Source organism: Budorcas taxicolor, chromosome 1 (assembly GCF_023091745.1).
Source record: "Budorcas taxicolor isolate Tak-1 chromosome 1, Takin1.1, whole genome shotgun sequence".
Lineage (NCBI taxonomy): Eukaryota > Metazoa > Chordata > Mammalia > Artiodactyla > Bovidae > Budorcas > Budorcas taxicolor.
Genome location: NC_068910.1, coordinates 22,989,105 through 23,006,913, shown reverse-complemented (window position 1 = coordinate 23,006,913; position 17,809 = coordinate 22,989,105). Strand labels below are relative to the sequence as shown.

Sequence of the window (17,809 nt, the reverse complement as noted above, 5' to 3'; positions counted from 1 at the left end):
AGACAGAGCTATGATTTCTTTCATGTGATCCTGAGACTCTACAGAAAGGAAAAAAGAAGATTAAGAACTGCTGCTCTGACAACCCTGAATTCAAAGGCTGGCACTGTGGGACAGAGAGACTTAGCTTTTAAGAAGCTGCTCATCAGCAGGAGCAGTAGCACTGAAATACGTACTCTGTTAGGGGATTTGAGAGAGAGAAGGGATGCGAAGTGCTCACCACCACATCTGGGGCCTCAGGCCTCCAACCCGATGAGCATTATTTTAACTGATAACAAGTCAGATTGCTGCCTATTTCTCCTAGGTGAACTCATCCACTCCCAGTGAAAGGCAACCCTATGATTCTATTTTATGCTCAAATCTGTCTCTTAAGCTCCAGGCTGTATATATATATGGCCACTGGGTATTACACAGGCAACTCAAATTCACTGCAGTGTTTTTGTTTTCTGTCACCACAGCAGGTATTTCATTTAAGGCTCAACCAACCTGGCCAAGCCAGAAATCTCTAAATTACCTTAGCCTCCCTCTTCCCCATATGAGACCTCAAAATCTGTTAGTTTTACCTTTAAAAGATCCTTGAGTAAGTTTCCACTTTATCCACATGGTCACTGTCTTAGTTTAGAAACTTAATAGCTGTTACCTGGATCACTATAACAGCTTTATCAATTATTTTTGTCCCAAGGTTCTCATCTGTCCATTCTGTCCTCACCTGCCCATTCTGACCTGGGAAGGTCCTATGTGGTAGAGATTACAATATATATATTAGACTCATTTAATACATCCCACTTGCAATGGGAACAAGTGTTTCTTATGAGAAAGAGAGGATCATGAGAGCAGACATTGGAGTCAGAAGGCACAGAACCTGAGGTCTGATTCAGGGCAGAGTTTTATGAGGAGGACTTGACGGGGTGGAGAGTAAAGGCTAAAGATAGAGATTAGGCGAGAGTGAAAATGTGAGAAAAAGGGAAAGAGATTTAAGTGCTTCTTTGATTTTCCACAGTCGCCAGTACAGATGTGAATGGCTTTTACCTTTGGCAGCTACAATGTGCTAGGATTGGTGTGAAATCTCTGGGCTCTGACAGTGACATCTGGTTAAATCGCATGCTCCTAAGGATGCGGGCCCCCTGACATGTAATGTCCTGAACAGCTGGGGCCATCTTCTCCAACCCTGTGGGCCCCCTTCCCTTTCAGCCAGAACCATCCTTCAGTCTGTGTGTCTTCACACCTATGCTGGCCCACTTTGCTCCCTCTGCCTAGAACGACCTCACCTGCCTTTCTGCCGGTTGATTCCTTCAGGTCAAGATCCAAAACTGCCAATCCCCTGGTCGGTGAACTGGGATAATCTTCTGCTGTCCCAGTCAGGTTACCTGCAAGAGAACAGAAGTGAGAAAAGCATGAGAAGATGAGTGATTGAACCTTCTCCTGGGACGCTTAAGGGGGACATCCAAAGTGAAAGGAGTTATCTATAGGGAATTTATTAAGAATGAGTTTGAACAGTCAGCTGATCTAAGGATGGAATGTAAGTCCATGGAGCAGGGCAGTGGGGACTGAAGCTAGCCTGACCCCTTTCTGTAATTACTCACCTTTATTCCAGTCCACAAATCCATTGCTTCCCTTAGTCTTTTAAGCAACAAAAATAATTTGGAATTTTAAGAATGGTTTGCAAATGGTAAAAATGGCCAAATTTCTTGAGATGAAAGATTATGCTGTGCCTAATACTAATACACTTATATTGCCAGAGAACAAGGTATGTAAGAAAGAAAGAAAAACCAGACCCACTTGGGATAAACTTACCTCTCTCCTCAATATTCTGTAATAACCTAAATGGGAAAAGAATTTGAAAAAGGATACCTGTATACATATAACTGAATCACTTTGCTGTACACCTGAAACAGACACAACATTGTTAATCAACTGTACTCCAATATAAAATAAAAATTAAATACACACACACACACACACACACACACACACACACACACAGACTTACCTGTAATCAAAACTGACCACATGCCATCAAATAATACAAATAGAATGCATTTCTCAACCTATCGATTTCCTTCTGCTGACAAACCTACAGGGCGAGAATACAGTTGTGTTCACTGTTTACCCAGTTATTAATTTACCCAAGATGAAGTTTTGTGCCCAAGAAGGGAAACATCTTAAGCCCTTAAAGTTTGTAGCTTGCATGGGAGGGAAGCTGAAGGAAGGGGCTTTACAAGGGTGTCTGATGTTAAAAATGAAGAGTCAGACTAGATTGGTAGAGGTTCAGGATCACAACAAGGCAGAAACATGTGAAATATTTCATGCAGGCAACCTTATTTATTGAGAAATCCTAGTTTTATTGCCCATTAACATGTTTGTTCCACAAACTAATTTCTCATAAAGCAAAGCACAACTTTTCTTATAAATAGTATAAATTATTTTATTTACAGAACTTGTTACAAAACAAATAGACTATATATTTCTTCTCTTTTAAATATCCAAAGTAATCTTCTATCCCTTGACATTTGTTCATGTTCTATACAGCAGCCAACAAAAAGTCCAGCTGAGATGCTCTTGATTATGTGTACAAATGATCAAACTATTCACACATTTTAAACAGGAGATTGCTTTTATAACCAAGCTCAAAGGGGAAAAAAAAAAGAAAGAAACCGGCAAAATGCTTTCAAGGCCCTACACTCACACTGACAGTATGTAGTGCTCATTTAAATGATCTGAAAATGTAAAAGGTTTTACACAAAATGTAAAAATTATTATTTTTCTGCTAAACATAATGAAACTTTTGACAATCATTTTTCCAAAGCCCAACTCCCCCCCCCCCCCAACTCCCCCCCGCAGGACAGAATGACAGACATTAAGAAATTCCTTGGCAACAGAACTCTTGCAGGAAGACAGCTGCCTTTATAAGTTACATTTTTTCAAATTACACATTTTTTCAATGTTCTCAGAGGTACTCTGTATTATATTTTTTGGAATACAAAATATTTTAAATATTCTATTTTAAACTCGGCATTTCACAAGTGAATAACAAAACGGACATGCTATGTAAGTTGCTGGCTGACAGAAGATTTGTAACCCTTGGTGCCACTTGGCAATTCATCGCCAGTTGAATTCCTGTGAACCAAAAGGTCTTGATTTTAAAATACCTTATAAAATTACCAGCATTTGGTGGTTTTCAACTCCTCCCCTAAAATTTAAGTAACAATATTTAGGTGGAAAAAGCAAACTCCAAAAAAGTTCAACTGAACATTCAAGTCTTTTTAAAGAATCTGTCTAAGCTTAAAACTAGGTTCAGGCACTTTCAGTTTTGTGTTTTTCCCATTAGTTTTAATCACGTCACATACTAACACCCGTGTGCTCAGGGCGCACACATACACATGTACGCGTGCGTGCACACACACACTCACTCTCACACATAACAAAAGAAAAGCAGTGTGTCACTTGTTACATGTAGTCTATAGGGAAATCAAGCAACTAGGGAGAAGCAATGCCCACTTCATCTGCATGAATCCACTCCCGAGACACTGAAAGGGACAAAAGACTTTCACAGAACAGAGGCGTCCCTTACATGGTAAAGGAGGCAGGTCCTAGAACTATTGGCTTGGCAGTGAACCACTTCAAATTATAAAAAGGTATTTACTTTTATTAATTAATAAATAAATACTAGATGATCTCAATTGTACCAAAACAGGATATCAGAAAAAAAGACCTGTGCAAAAATACATATTTAAATATGTACAATTCATTTTTAACAAAATATGTCTTCTCAAATAGGGATACTTCCATATTTATAATAGAACAAGAAATTCCAAAATAAAGATACAAAAGTAGGTTTTTGTATAATTCTTTGTTCATCATTGCAGCACTTTTTCTTTTTTTGTAAGTTAAGAAAACTGCAGGAGTTGTCACGAAATTCTATTGGAAAGAATATAAAAATTATCTTGGTTTTAAATTGATACCAAAATCTGTCTAGAAACAACCCAACCACTGCAAATTTGGTTTCTGCAAGTTAATTTAGTTCAAAAAAATACTTGTACTCCCGTGTTTTAAATGGTCTTGTTCATTTATAATAAAAAGTAGTTGTAGGAGAAAATAAAAATATTTGAACAACAGTCTAAAATTTAATAGCACTGTTTAGAATAGGTCTGTTTGTGGCAGGCAGAGTCCAAAATGGCTAATTTCCTAATCCCGATGCTCTGTGTACTACCGGGAGACAATAATGAAATTAAAACCTCAATCTAAGAAATCAAAGGATCAAGATTCGCTTATCTAAATATCTACATTATTCTGAGTCAACTTTCTATCATGGGTCCTATTCACATCTTCTGGAACAACATGATCTGTCTACAATTCCATCACTAAAAGCAACTTTATTTATAACCATCAAGTCCCCTTGGCTCTGAAAATAAATTCTACCCATCCCCCATTGCACTTGTCACTGAGGAATCAGCTAGGTACGTTCTGATTTCCTCTTACCTCCTTCTCTCCCTCTCCTGGGATGAAAAACCAGACCGACCTCTCCTAACTATACCAAATGGGCCCATCTGTGCACTCTTCTTACAAGCTCTCTTACAGTATCATTTTAAAAACATTTACTAATTGATTGCATAATAACTGAACAAGATACTGTTCTCCCCTTCCTTTAAAAAAAGAATCAGTATTTTACATCAATTTATAGCTAAAGTATCTCCATAAACTTTGTTATCTTACATAATTCTGTAGCGATTCACATTATTAGGCTGGTAACCAAGTATTTATTCATTCTACCTGTGGTTGACTGAAAATTCCCTGAATCTGAAGTTTGTAACCCAAGAATTTTAAGGAAAATAGATGCACTGACTGGCTCTGTCCTGGCTCTACCTGGGGCCATGATCGGAGCCTTGGGAAATTTACCCTGTGGTTTGGCAACTTCCTGTGTTCCTCTAAGCGAAATGCCTGGTTCTCCTTTCAGGAGCTGCTGGTGGAATCAACTATTGAAAAACTCCAGCTCATACCCTCAAATTCAATGGCACCTTCTCAGGCAGAGATGCCTTAACCTATCAAACTCTTTCTCTGGGGGTTAAGTACTAGGAAAACCATTCTGGGTGGGTGGGTGGGGGGTGGGTGTGTGGGTGGTCTCTGAAACCCTCAGGAAGATCACAGGCATTAATCCCAAGAAGGGAGGTGTGTCCAGGGGCACCCCGCCACCTCCACATGGGCACTGTCACCTGCACCCTGCCCGGGGTGCCTGCTGCCCACCTCAGTGGCAGCCACAGAAGCGTGTGCAGTGGTTGGACGTGGGGTGTAGATACACACAACACGGGGTGTGCTCCAAGCAGAAATTTACACTTAGTCTCAGGACGGTATCCAAAGAGGGTGAGGGTAACGCGCAGAGTGCCCTGGAAACATTTAAGCATTCCAGTGACTCGGTGAATGACAGATTCTGCTACATCCCAGTTATTTCACGATACAAAGGCAATTTTTTAAAAACAGGAGCCTAGGCAGGACATCTGGCCTAATCATATTGTTTAACACGACAACAAAGGTTTAAAAAAAAAAAATCAATCTCTTTGGAAATCGTGGAAAATTTTCCCCCATGGTGATTTTTATCTGCCCCCTCCCACCAAAATTCGGCTTTCCATTCTCAAAATTGTCTGCATTTTTTAAAAAAAATTCAACACAGAATTGCTTCTGTACCATGAAAAGTAAGCCTCTACACTGGTGTATCCTTGCTCTCTGGCCATCAATGGCTTTTAAACCAGTTCACACATGAAAAACTTCTGACGGCTTCTGATCTAGAATTACTGGCAAAAGGCTGGGCGGAAACACAGGCTCTTTTATCACGGCGCCTCACACTAACGTGCACAACTCCATTCCGGACCCCTGATGTTAACACCTAGCCCCAGACTCCCTTCTCCAGAGGGCTGTTCGGGATGCAGCTCTGCTTGCCCCCAGAGGTCTCTCCAGTTACGGTATCTGACTGCTGGGGAGGGACCTGGGACCTACAGATGCCAGGGTGAGGGAAGACCTAGGCAGGGAGAGTGAGGGAGGCAGAGAGGGAGAAAAGACTACAGTCACACTCTTGCCAAGACACTTGCGCCAGCCAACCTCCTCCAAGAGCGGCTTGGTGATATGCTGCAGGTTCAACAACAAGACAGAAACTTCTCACAGATGGCAGCAAGCCATCCAGACCGCTCTAACGCTGATAAAAGCAACTTGGTGGCTGGACTTGATCCAGTGTCCTTTAACGAATACAGACAAAGCTTCAGGGGCATCCTTGTTAAAACAATGGCCCAGCAAATTTCTACCCTCGAGACCCAAAGGAGGCTGGGAAAACAGACTCAAAGGTGTTGTGGAATTCAGAGTGCTGAGTGGAGGTGTTACTTGTCAAAAGTGTCCACATTATTCCTCCCCATGCTATTTCCAGCTGTCAGGGACGGGCCTTTGGCTTTCGAAACAGAGTGGGGTGCGGAGACATCGAAAGGTAAGTAAGCAGCTGTCCCCAGCCCTGCCCTGATTCTAAACAAGGTACTCCCAAGGCCATGCGCCGCTCATGTCTCCTCTGCCCAGGCTGTGCCAGGATCAGGCAGCTAGAGAACTTGGTTTTAGCTTTCAGCAGTCTCCAACGACCTTGGGCACAATCCTTCTAAGAGACTGGCTCTCAGAAAACAGTCCAGAAGAGATGCAGCCTGGGTTTCTAGCTTAGAGAAAAGGCTCACATGTTTGCCTTTTGGTTCTATTTACGGATGCTGCTTCCTTGAGGCTTTTCCAGGTTGTCAACTGAGATGTGAACAAGGTCAAATGGGCCAGCACACAGGTGTGAAAGCTCACACCCAAGGCGGAGGGGAGGCAGGGAGAGGGGACTCTGGCCTTCGCTGGCCTGCAGTGAGCTATTTTTAGGTCCTTGGTGGCAGAGCCCACAAGTTGACTCAGAGGCTGGGCGGGCACTCAGCAATATCTCCCAGGCTCCCCAGCAGGTCCCCGATTCTGTTGTTGAAGGGACTCAAACCAGCCCAGTTATCTCGGCTCTAAAATCTGCTCCATGGAGAAGAGCGAGCTCAGGCCCCTAGTGGTCTAAGAGCAGACTTCTGTACAGCATTTTGGAGGCATGGGTCCCTTTGATAGTCTGAAGAAAGCTACTGATTCCCTCTTGCAGCTAAATGATCAGGGATGTAAAAATATGCAATACTTTTTTGGGCAGTTTGTCCATCCTGTGGTCTGTAGCCATGCCCCACACCCCCTGCCCACCGAGTCTGTGTAGCATAACAGAACGTATTCCACTGCAGAGAAAAAACCTTTCTCAAATACAAACATGACGAGAAACTGCTTTTAAGGAAAAGAACCCAAACATAGGCTGTTTGTCCAAGGGGGACGTAGTCCTCCTCAGATGGTGGAAATGAGAGGTGGCAAACTGGTAGCTCCTGAGCCAAACTTAGCTGACAGATGTGTGGGCTTCACCAGATCAAGACAAAATGAAAAAAAAAAACAAAAAAACTACAGAGCTTTGGAAAATGGTGAAATTTCTCATGAAGGTTCAGATGCGCAGTTTCTCTTTGAAATTAGAGCAAGTTTCTGGGAGTCGCTGCTCTGTGCAGATGAGGCGCCCACTCCCCAGTTCTCCACCTTGCCCCGACACCGGGGGCGGTCGGGTCTGCAGCGGCTTCTGTGTGAAGACGGCCCGCTCTGTGACAGGGGTACGTGCGGTCGGACTTCTTCCCTCCCAGGATTCACATGAATTGGGAAACTATGCTCACAAGGGTATTACTAAGGGATCGATTCTTACAGTGTTTGCAGTGCATTTTTATGCTTATCATTAAACTACACATCAAGAAGTTTTCACTTGTCCAGGAATCCTGTTCAAAGGCCCAAATGACACACAAATAGCCCATATGTATTTGTGGCTCAAAGAGAAGAACTGAAGCAGCTGCTACTGAAATTCATGCGTCATTATTTTCCCCACACCTTTGGCGCCGAGTTTTCATTCACACATATACTGAGGGAAACTTCTGCCTCATGAAGAAACTTCCTGGTATTTTCTGGACAAGTTCTAGTCTGACATTTATGTTCAGTTTTGAAGATGAGGAAGGGAAAACAAAACAAAACAAAAAGAGCCTCACATTTTAAAGCAGAGCTCTGAGGGTGACATTGCTGAAATTCCTGCTTGTAAGCAAGGACAGAAAGTACTCTGCTGAATGAAACAACAAGATGAGAGAGGAGCTGGACAGAAGAAAGAGGAAGGTGGAGGAACTGGCTACAGGAGCAAACAGCAGCCGGAAGAGGAGTGGGGAAGAGACAAGACACAGCCAGAGAAACCACGGTCAGTAATGAATCCGATGCCCGACAAGCCCTTTTCTAGAGACAGGTCACATGCAGGTTTCTTTTCAATCTGTTAACGTCAATAAGATATCAGTCTTCTGCTCTGCCATAGTGAAATTCCGCTTCCCTGCCTCCTTGGAAAACAGGGAGGAGAACACAGAGGAGGGGAATTGACAAGAAAACCTGAAACTCTTTGATGGGAAAAATATAACAGCCTTTTTCAAATTTAAATCATCCCTTTCTACACCAGCTTGATTTTCGCCCAGCTTTCTTCAGACAAACGTACGAGAGGACTGCACTCCAGGACAGGGAGGGCCCCACCGTCACGCAGGACGGTGTCCACCACCCCAGCTGCTGAAATGCACTTGGTGTGGCCTCCTTAGCCAGGAGCATCTTCCGAGTCATCACAGAGTCTGGCAGAGAGGTGCCTGTGTGACCTTCATCTGGCCTTCAACTCGACCTTTTCTTAAAAGACACCGTGAAGCTGGACACTTGCTTTTAGGCAAACCCACCAAACCGACCGCACAGATCTCCGAGTTGATCAACCATGTCAAGGGAGAGGCCACGGGCCTCCCCACGGTGGCCCCAGGCCCTGTCCTACCTGATGGAGGAGGGAGCTGTTTGTCAGCCCCGGGGCTGCCGGGCTGGGGCCCGCGTGTTTCGTGTGGACGTTGTTCACGGCCGGCAATCTGGCCACCTTGGTGGGCTTGCTGCTGCCGCCGCTGCTGTTGACACTGCTCGAGCCGGGTGAGCACTTTCTTTTCTTTCCTAGGAGTTTGTCCAGAGGAGTGTGTGAGTGCGGGTAGACGCCGTGGGAGTTGACGGGTAGCTCGCTGCCGGCCTGGTGCACAAAGGGGCCGAGGGAGAGTGTGGAATCGCCGCTGTTGACCATCACGCTCATCCTCTTGATGGACTCGCAGGGGTTCCCGCCGGAGGTGCCCCGGCACCCCGGCTGCTCGTGCCGGCCACCCAGTGAGTTCCCTCGGCTGACCACACAGTTGAGGCTGATGCCTGGGGCAGAGGCTACTGCTGCGGGGTGGGGAGGTCCCGAGTGAGCCACGCAGTTTTTCCTAAAAGACTCCATGGAATGAGAAGAAGAGGACGAGGATGCCGAGGAGGAGGACGAGGGAACTAACAGTGGGGAGCTGTTTTTGCGTTTCTTTCCTGAGCCGCCGCTGGCACTGCTACTGGCATTGTGACAGTTCGTGCTGTTACCAGAAGAATCCTTGGGCCGCAAAGACTTGCTGGATTTCAGCTTCTGAGGTTTCCGGGCCATGGGGGAAGAGGGCACGGAGGACAGGCCGGAGGGCGTGGAGGGGGAGGAGGAGGAGGAAGACACTTGTCTGGACTGCATACTGCTCACAGGGTCCACAGCCCCGGAGGCGGCGGGCTGGGCGTTCAGTGTGGTTCCGTGAGCTGGGACCGACTTACTGCTGGGGGAGACGCAGGTGGACGAGAGCGGGACGGGGGAAGGCGACATGGTGGCTGCTGCCAGGTAGCTAACCCCACAGTGTGACGTCGGCACAGAGTTTGTCCGGTGAGGAACACGTGTGGACACGGGCGACGTGGTACTGGGGACGGGCGGGATCTTCCTGCAAAACAGAAGAGGACATGAGCAGCGTCCACCATGGCCCTTCGCGGAAGCTTTCAGAAGGAGACCTCCTTCACCTCTGGCACTGAATACACCCCTTGGTCAGAGGGAGTGCGCCAAGATGCTGAGCCACAAGGAGTGCCACTCCAAATTCTTCTCACTTTGCTGTGCTCTGAGAACACTGGCCTCAAGTCCATGCGCTGGGGCCACAGGTTCACACCACACCCTTCCATCCGGCACCCTGAGCGCCCCGGTTCTGGCTACTGGTCTTCCTTCTTCCTAAACCAGGTCATGACGCTAGACCTCAGGCATCTTCTGCCTGAGACACTGCCACCCCAACGGCTGCTCATCCTTCCGCTTTGGCCCATCATCACTTTCTTAGGAAATATGACCTTCCTAACTTGCTTACTTCCCACTCTGCCCCATTTCTAGACTTGGGAAGGCTCTGGTCATTTTAAAAAGCGTGACCAAGGATCACTGTCCAGTGTCTCTGCAGATGGAGCAATTCACAGCCGATTTGCTATTGTCCATCCAGCACAGTGCCTAGAACGCAAAGGCACTCAAACACTAAGAGAACTCATGAACAAATGGGAAAAAGGAAGGACAGACTAGTCAGTAACAACTGCCAGGTCCCAGATACTGCCTGAAGAGCTGGGAAGCTCCAAATCTCAGGGGATTTCTGGTCAGTGTTCTGACAATGGATTCTGATAATACTATCTGGGTATCTATTCAAACAGTCAAATGAGGGACCCTCCCCACTTTTATTTTAGCTATGACTTTTAAAACCTAACAAGCACCAAAATATCAAAAAGCCCTATAGCATAATTAACACTCAGGTAGCAAAACAGCAAATGGCCTGACTGGAAGTCAGCTGCCAAGACTGCCCTGCCCCAAACTTCACGGGGCAGCTCTGGCTGATCCAACTACCAGCAGCGGTCCTCAACCTTCAAGTCAGAGAGCTGGCCTAGATTGCTGCCAAATCTCCCTTGCTGATTTTTGAGAAGAACTACAGCTATTCATGAAAGGAATTAAATAACTGCAAGTGTTCACACCAGCCTTAAAACCCTCCCCCAGCAAGAGTGTGGCTCCTACTCTGAGTCTGTGCTTCCAAACGTGGCTGCACGTCATAATCACCCATGGCGTTCAGGCCACACCAGGATCACGGGGGTGGGGTCCGGCACTAGTCACTTCTAGATCTCTCCAGATGCTGAGGTTGATTGAGAAGCTGGGCTTCTATCCCCATGTCACTCATGAAGGATAAGCACTGACATTACAGGAGAGGCTTTTTGGAAATGCTGAGTCCCTGGGCCCCACCCTAGACCTCCTTTATATCTCAGCAAGACCCCTAGGGCACTGGCACCTGTGCGAAGCCCTGACTGAAACTCAGTGCAGGGGCCCCTGCTCCCTGGGTGCAGTGGCGTCTCATGGCCACCAGGCGGCTTAGGAGGACAGAGCCTCAAGGCCAGGCTGCTAGAACCAAACCTGGGGAAAATGAAAGGCTTCCACAGGGGCAGGGATGTGGACTCTGGATGACATTACTAGTTTCTCATTAAAAAGCTCTTTCAAATCATTTCCTACCTTTTGCATAAAGAAGAGACCAAAAAAAAAAAAAAAGAATAGGCAGTCATACTGATCTATGTTTGCATGAATAAACCCAAAGACATACAAGAAACTAATAAAACTGTCTGTGAGGAGTGGGTGGAAAACAGGAGCACGGCGATCAGGGGAAGTAAAACTTTTTACTCTGTGCCTCTTTGTATCCACTTTTCCTTTTTTAGCCGGTCTTAAAAATTAAAAACGAAGAAAACTCAGGTCAAAACCTGATAACCATCCCAGCCCGTCCTTGGTGCCACTGTGGCCCCGGTAGCGGCACACAGACGGCACACGCAGGTCGGAGTCAGCGAGAGCAGCCTGCCCTCGCCGCTGTCCAGAGCCTCCACACGCTGCGGACGACAGCCGCTGCAATCACAGCCCTCCCCGCGCCCCCAGGTTACCACAGCAACCGAAGCACGAGGGCCCAGGACAGTGCTGGGGCTCCTCGCAGGAGAGAGGACGTGCAGCTGTGCCAGGGGGTGGGGCCCGGACCGCATCAGGAGGCTCCTTGAGTGCCTCAAAGACGCCACCTCAAGAGGAGTTCTCCTCTGCTGAGAAGTGCTGAGCCGCTCCTGGCAAATCCCAGGGCCTGCCTGCGCCAGCCCCCCTCACTCCCATGTCGAGAACACTCGTTTCCTCAAGCATCTGGCCTGGCCCCTCTCTCCAAGCTCCTACCCACCCCAGGCCTGTAAGCCAGCTCATCACTGAGCAGCCTGTCTGTCTCTGCTGAACTGATTTTTTTAAATCAAAGGTCATGGTAATGGAAAGAAAGTTTCTTCCTCACTGGGAGCAAGTGACTGATAAGGCAGGCAGATTGTGACACAGCAGAGAGACGGAACAGCAATCAGCCAGAGGACCTGCTACTTCAGACACCACAGTGCCAAGATGTCTCTCCACAGGAGCCACCAAGAACCAACTGCAAGTCTCTTACCCAAACCCTGGCCGTAAACCACTCATCAATGTAACAGGGATAGGAATCCCCAGGACTCTTCTAAACCCTGACAAGTACGTTAAACCCACAGATCTGTAACCCTGACGAGTACGTTAAACCCACAGATCTGTAACTTCAGTAAGCTCTCCAGGTCCCACCAGGAAAGAAACTGAGATTTCACACATCTTAAAGTTGTCTGATCCGAGGCTACCACCCCCCCACCCACCACCACCACCACCAAAAAAATATCCCAACAACCACTGCCCAAGTCTGTCTCTGGGTCAGAGCACTGTTACTTCATTAGAGCTCTTATCGAGTAAGAACTAGGATCAAACATGAAATAAAGCAGAGTAACACTGCCATGGGGCTGGTCTGCACTATGAACAATGCAAGCCCTACTAATGACCATAGAGACGGTCCTCTGGATCATGGACTATCCAAGGTCTCTGACAACTTCCTCTGACTATAATAGGAAACACAAGCAGAGAGGCAAATAGATGTACTCGTAGAGTCTACTCAGGGAGGCACTAGGGGTAAATGATGCCCAAAGGGAGGATGTGGGATGACTATGTACTACTGGACAGCCCCCTTAACAAAGCTCAGTGCTTCCCAAAGTCAGTTCAATCCAACACTAGTCTCCCAGATGCTCCCCTGAAACAGGTTCCCAGGTCACAAGAGCCTGACAGACAGTCCACATTATATATGATATCGTCCTATGTTTTGAGAGTTACAATGGATAGCACTCATTAAAGGCTCTGAGAAGTCCTGCAATAACAAAAACTTTCCTTTCAGAAAGACTGGGTTAATAAACTTTTGGGGCCATGGAACTCCTCTTCAACTTAAAATCACATTGGGGAAACAGGAGCATGTGTAAGGCCATACAACACAATCGCCTTACTTTCAATTGAAAGCCAGAGCAAACAGCTCCTTTGCCTGAAACCCTTCTCCCCAGGGCTCTAAATTGGTGTCATCCGACCTCTCGGATCTCCTCTTATTCCAAGAGACTCCTCGCTCATTCTCAAATAAGCCACGTTCTTTTCTGACTTAGGAGCTTCATATGCACTGCTCTCCTTGCACGGAACCCACTCCTCCTCGCCTGTCCCATGACTACTCTTTGTCAATCATTCATTTCGGCTCAAGGGCCCCTTCACATAGGTTCTCCATGAAGCCCTCTGGCCTGGAGCTGTGAAAACTGTATTTGCTACGGTGTCCGGCCTACAGTAATCTCAATAAGAGATACAGATTATGAGCATTTCTGTTATTCTCCCTTATGACAAGCTATGATGTCTGTTTTCTGTTGACTGGCTTTCACGTTTCTCCCTGTCCGAGAACCTGAGCTCCATCCATCTGGGAGCCCCTCGGCCTAAAACCCCAGCACCGAGAATGAGACTCATCTGCTGCAGGAGTGAATGGATGAACGATGAAGGCCCTTCCTCCAGGGCTGGTCAAGCCCTTACGTTCATCAGAGAGATGACGACCTTCCTTCAATCAGCCCCGTAAGAAATGAAGAGGAGGCAGCCCCGAGCCCCCACCCGCCCCAGAGGTGGTGGACAGGCACTCACTTCCACAGCTGCGCATTCAGATGCTTCTCCACCATGAGGTTGAGGGCGCAGCGAAGCCGGTTCCACCTGGAGTCAAACACGTAATAGCCTCTTCCAATCTGCCGGCTCCCGAATGTGCAAAACTGCAAAGAAAGCAAGCACACTCTTGGGCTCGCGGACTCTGAGGGTGCACGGCCCGGGAAGGATAGGCCGGGACAGACAGCACTGAGGACCACGGGCTGTGAAGCATGAACGTGACAATGCCTAGCCCTGAGCATCATGGAAGAGACTGGGAGCAGCAGCAGACGCGCCCGCCAGAGAGCAGGCCGCCTCGGGGCAACCCGCACGGATGAGGGCATGCTGCGGTCCCCGGCACGCCCCCCGGCACTGCCCTGTCCCTGCTGTGTGGGGAGGGTCGGCACGGGGGCCGGTATGGAACTTACAGATGCTGGCTGAGGATGATGACCTGAATAATGACAGTCCAGTTTTTCAACAGACTCTTCTTTGTCATCGCCTTCTCCCTCCTCACTGGATAACCGAGAAGCTGGCTCAGTGGCAGGCAGGGGAGGGTGTGGAGACTCATGGACTGGAGGAGGGTCAATGGGGGCACTCCCACCTTGCTGAGCAGGGCAGCCTGGAGGCCTTGGTGAGCAGAAAGTGCAGCACTGATCAGATCACACCACATGTCTGGGAATCAGCCGCCTCGACTCAGATACAACCACGTATCCAAAACCACCAGAGGAGCTCTGGGCGCCACCACTAGCCCTTGGGGACACAGACGCAGATCCGGGGTGCCTGGAGTGAAGAGTCTCTCTCCTGAACCACACAACGTCAAATGGAGCTTTCTGCCAGGTCTAATCAAAGTCACTTACAACCATTCTCCTTCCCACCTGGTCTTCCTATTCTCCCCCAAAAAGGCGAGATGCATGTGGAACTTAAGCAAATTCTTTCTTTGATTCCTCTTCACATTCCACTTGGAACTGGGTTACTAAGGTGATCAATGAAATTACAGGTAACGTGCTCTAAAATAACTTAACAGGGACAGGAGGTGGTAAAAGAAGGTGGGTTGATGTGGGTATCTGGAATGTGTGACTCATGGACAGTAGTATGCTTTGCCAACACAGAAAGGCCTGATACTTCTAGCGTTAAGCCCACTTTGTTTTAGATGGTGACACTTTAATGAAAAGGTGGCCAAAGAAAGGACTTGCTAAGGATCAGTGGCCTGGCCCTGGGCACATTCTGGGGCACCTGCTCAGAACATTCCTCCACTGTGCTATTTAGAACCAAGGGGCTCATGTGGGGACAGGCTCAGGCACACACTCAGGTTTCCATAGGGAGGCACTTCCACCCCTCATGCGACCATTTCAAGAATCGGACACGTGAGGCGAAACGGTTGCAGCCAAGGGTCGGCACTTTCCTAAGCAGAAGGCCTCACTACTGATGGTCGAGACACAAGACCCTCCGTATCTGTGCCTTTCTCCCTTCTCTCAGGATACGAAGTCCTTTACTTGAACTTGGTTAAATGGCATATACTCAGCCCATCATCACTGTGTCTGAGGGATGTGGCTAAGTTCTGACCTGCTGCTCACTGCACAGCTCCAAAGCCTAGTGTGCATTCCGGCCAGAGTCCCAGATGAATGAATGAAGATACATGTAAACAGATGTTATAAAAACTCAGGCTCAATGCCTAGCCCTAGCAAGAATCCCTTCTGCTGTATTTTGCAAGAAGCAAGACACACGAATGGGAAATTGGTGCCCGAACCAGGCGAGGTGTCCGCCTCGCTATTACAGGCAGGACCCGGGCTTCAGCCTTGCTCTGTGGGGTCAGGAGACATGCACTTGGAGCAGGAAGCTCCAGCTTTACTCTGCTGCTTGTGTTTGGCCACGAAGAGCCCTGGTTGAAACTCACTGATGAACAATTTTTTTTTTTCCTCTTAAAATAAAACCCAATTAGAAAACACGCCCTCTTCTCACAACTAGCCTGGTGCCTGTCCTTGACAGCATGACACACCAGGACTCTACAGGCTGCATATCTGTTCTCTGAAGGAGGGAGAGAGCTGCAGGATGCGGCTTACCTTGGAAGACTGGGGGTGTGAGGTTTAGGTTTACTAGCTATGAAAGGCTTTGATTCGGAGGGAATCACTCCGTGAGAGTTTTGGTGTGGCTCCTGTGACGTTCTAGGAGGGATGGGATGTGGGTCCCTGAGAGGCTGCGCTGGTTGCTGAGAGTCCGGATGGCGAATCGATTCCTTTTCCCTGGTTTTGTTTTTGTGCTCGGCTAACAACACGTCGAATCGTTTTCTTCTACCCTGGACAGCCCTCCGCTGGGTTAAGGAATGTGTCTACACACCAGAAACAACAACAAAACAAAGAGAAATGGAGGAATGTCATTAATAATTTTTTAATGTCATATCAAAGAACACCAACGCCAATAAAAAAGCAATCTAGACCGTTAGCATTATCAAAGGCTGCCTGGCATTTGATAAGGGAAAAACCTTAAGAGTATGAATTTTATTTTCTTTTTTTAAAGCTAGAAGCAGATATTCCAGGCTCCAAATGCATAAGAATCTGCTGATGTCACTTCCACCAGAAGAAAGAAAAAAAAGTCAACCATGCCACCTGGTGTGTAACTGAGGGGCAGACAGTCAATACAAACAGGTGACAGGTCCTTAAGTTCTGTGTCACTGGAGCAATTCATTGATCAGGACTGTCACCAACTCTACTAGAGAGTCTCTTCTTGGGCCACTTAGAGTTTTCAGTATTAAAAGGAAAGAAACACTTCCCTTTTATGGGATAATACATCCCATAAAACATGTATCAGAAAGTCTTTCAGTAACTGCCAGAGAGTAAACATTAAATACAACTGCTTCTTTATTCCAGTGACAATGTCATAAGGACAGAGGAAGCGGCTCAAGGCACCCTAGAAACAGGGGCTGATGCGGCAGAGGGAGATCTGGGAATTAAAGAGTGTGAATCCAAGAGAAGACAGACTGTGAACAGGAAAAGATGCACAGCAGCTTGAAACCCCATGAACATGCACTCACTATGGAAATCAAGAAAATGGGACAGACAGCATTTTTGGAACTGGAGACAATCTGTAATCTCAGAATCAAAAATGGTCACATCTTCAGAAATTTGGAATTACTCTTGAGAAGAAGAAAGGTCAAGTAAACCTGACCACTCCTTAATGTCAGGACCCCTGTTGGTTTGAAAAAAAAAAAAAAATGCAAGGCGCCACTAACCACAGAGGCCCAAATAATACCTCCCAAATATGAGTGAGTCAAGTCCTTCCCTCATCCATGTCACCCCAGTACTACAAATGATCGTTTTTGTGTGCTCACTGTCCACACTACAGTGTGAAGGATTTAAGGACAGTTAGACTTCTCATTCCCTTTTGCAATTCAGTAACATAACCTAGTCCTTATCAGTTACACTGCAACTATGTCTGCTCAAATGTAACCTGGCACAGATAGTTAGAAACATGAGTAGGGCTTAAAAAAATTTTTTTTACTTGTTTTTCTTTAATATGTAACATATCCGAAAGTAACCCAAATGAAGCCAAGAACCTGTCTTGTTCAGCACTGTGCAAACACCTAGGACAGCACCTGGCACACCATCAATGCCTCAAACAAAAAGCAGATACAAATAACGGCCCTCCAATACGCGCTGAATGAACAGATGAATGTACGATGTCACTGGTCCACCTGCCTGTCTCTCCAGACAGATGATGGAGAAGCCACTCCTCATCTCTGAGCGTCCCCTGGTGCCCAGCATGGCAAGACTGAGTGAAGAAAGTAGGCAGAGATGATGGATACTTCCCAAGCTTGGTTTGCAGAGTAAATAGCATTTCCACTGGGCT

The 17,809-nt window shown here is 47.0% G+C and overlaps 1 protein-coding gene across 1 annotated transcript in view; it reads right to left on the bottom strand.

Annotated features, from left to right (window-relative positions):
* Positions 1-7,884: 7,884 nt before the first annotated feature.
* The window catches only part of ATXN7 (ataxin 7), a 91,354-nt gene continuing 81,429 nt past the window's right edge, over positions 7,885-17,809 (bottom strand). Inside the window, exons 7-10 of the mRNA XM_052637729.1 lie at positions 16,027-16,292; positions 14,395-14,593; positions 13,973-14,094; positions 7,885-9,887 (exon numbers count right to left, since the gene is read on the bottom strand). Of these exons, the coding sequence (XP_052493689.1) occupies positions 8,846-9,887; positions 13,973-14,094; positions 14,395-14,593; positions 16,027-16,292 (1,629 nt within the window). The 3' untranslated portion in view covers positions 7,885-8,845. The remainder of the gene's footprint in view (positions 9,888-13,972; positions 14,095-14,394; positions 14,594-16,026; positions 16,293-17,809) is intronic.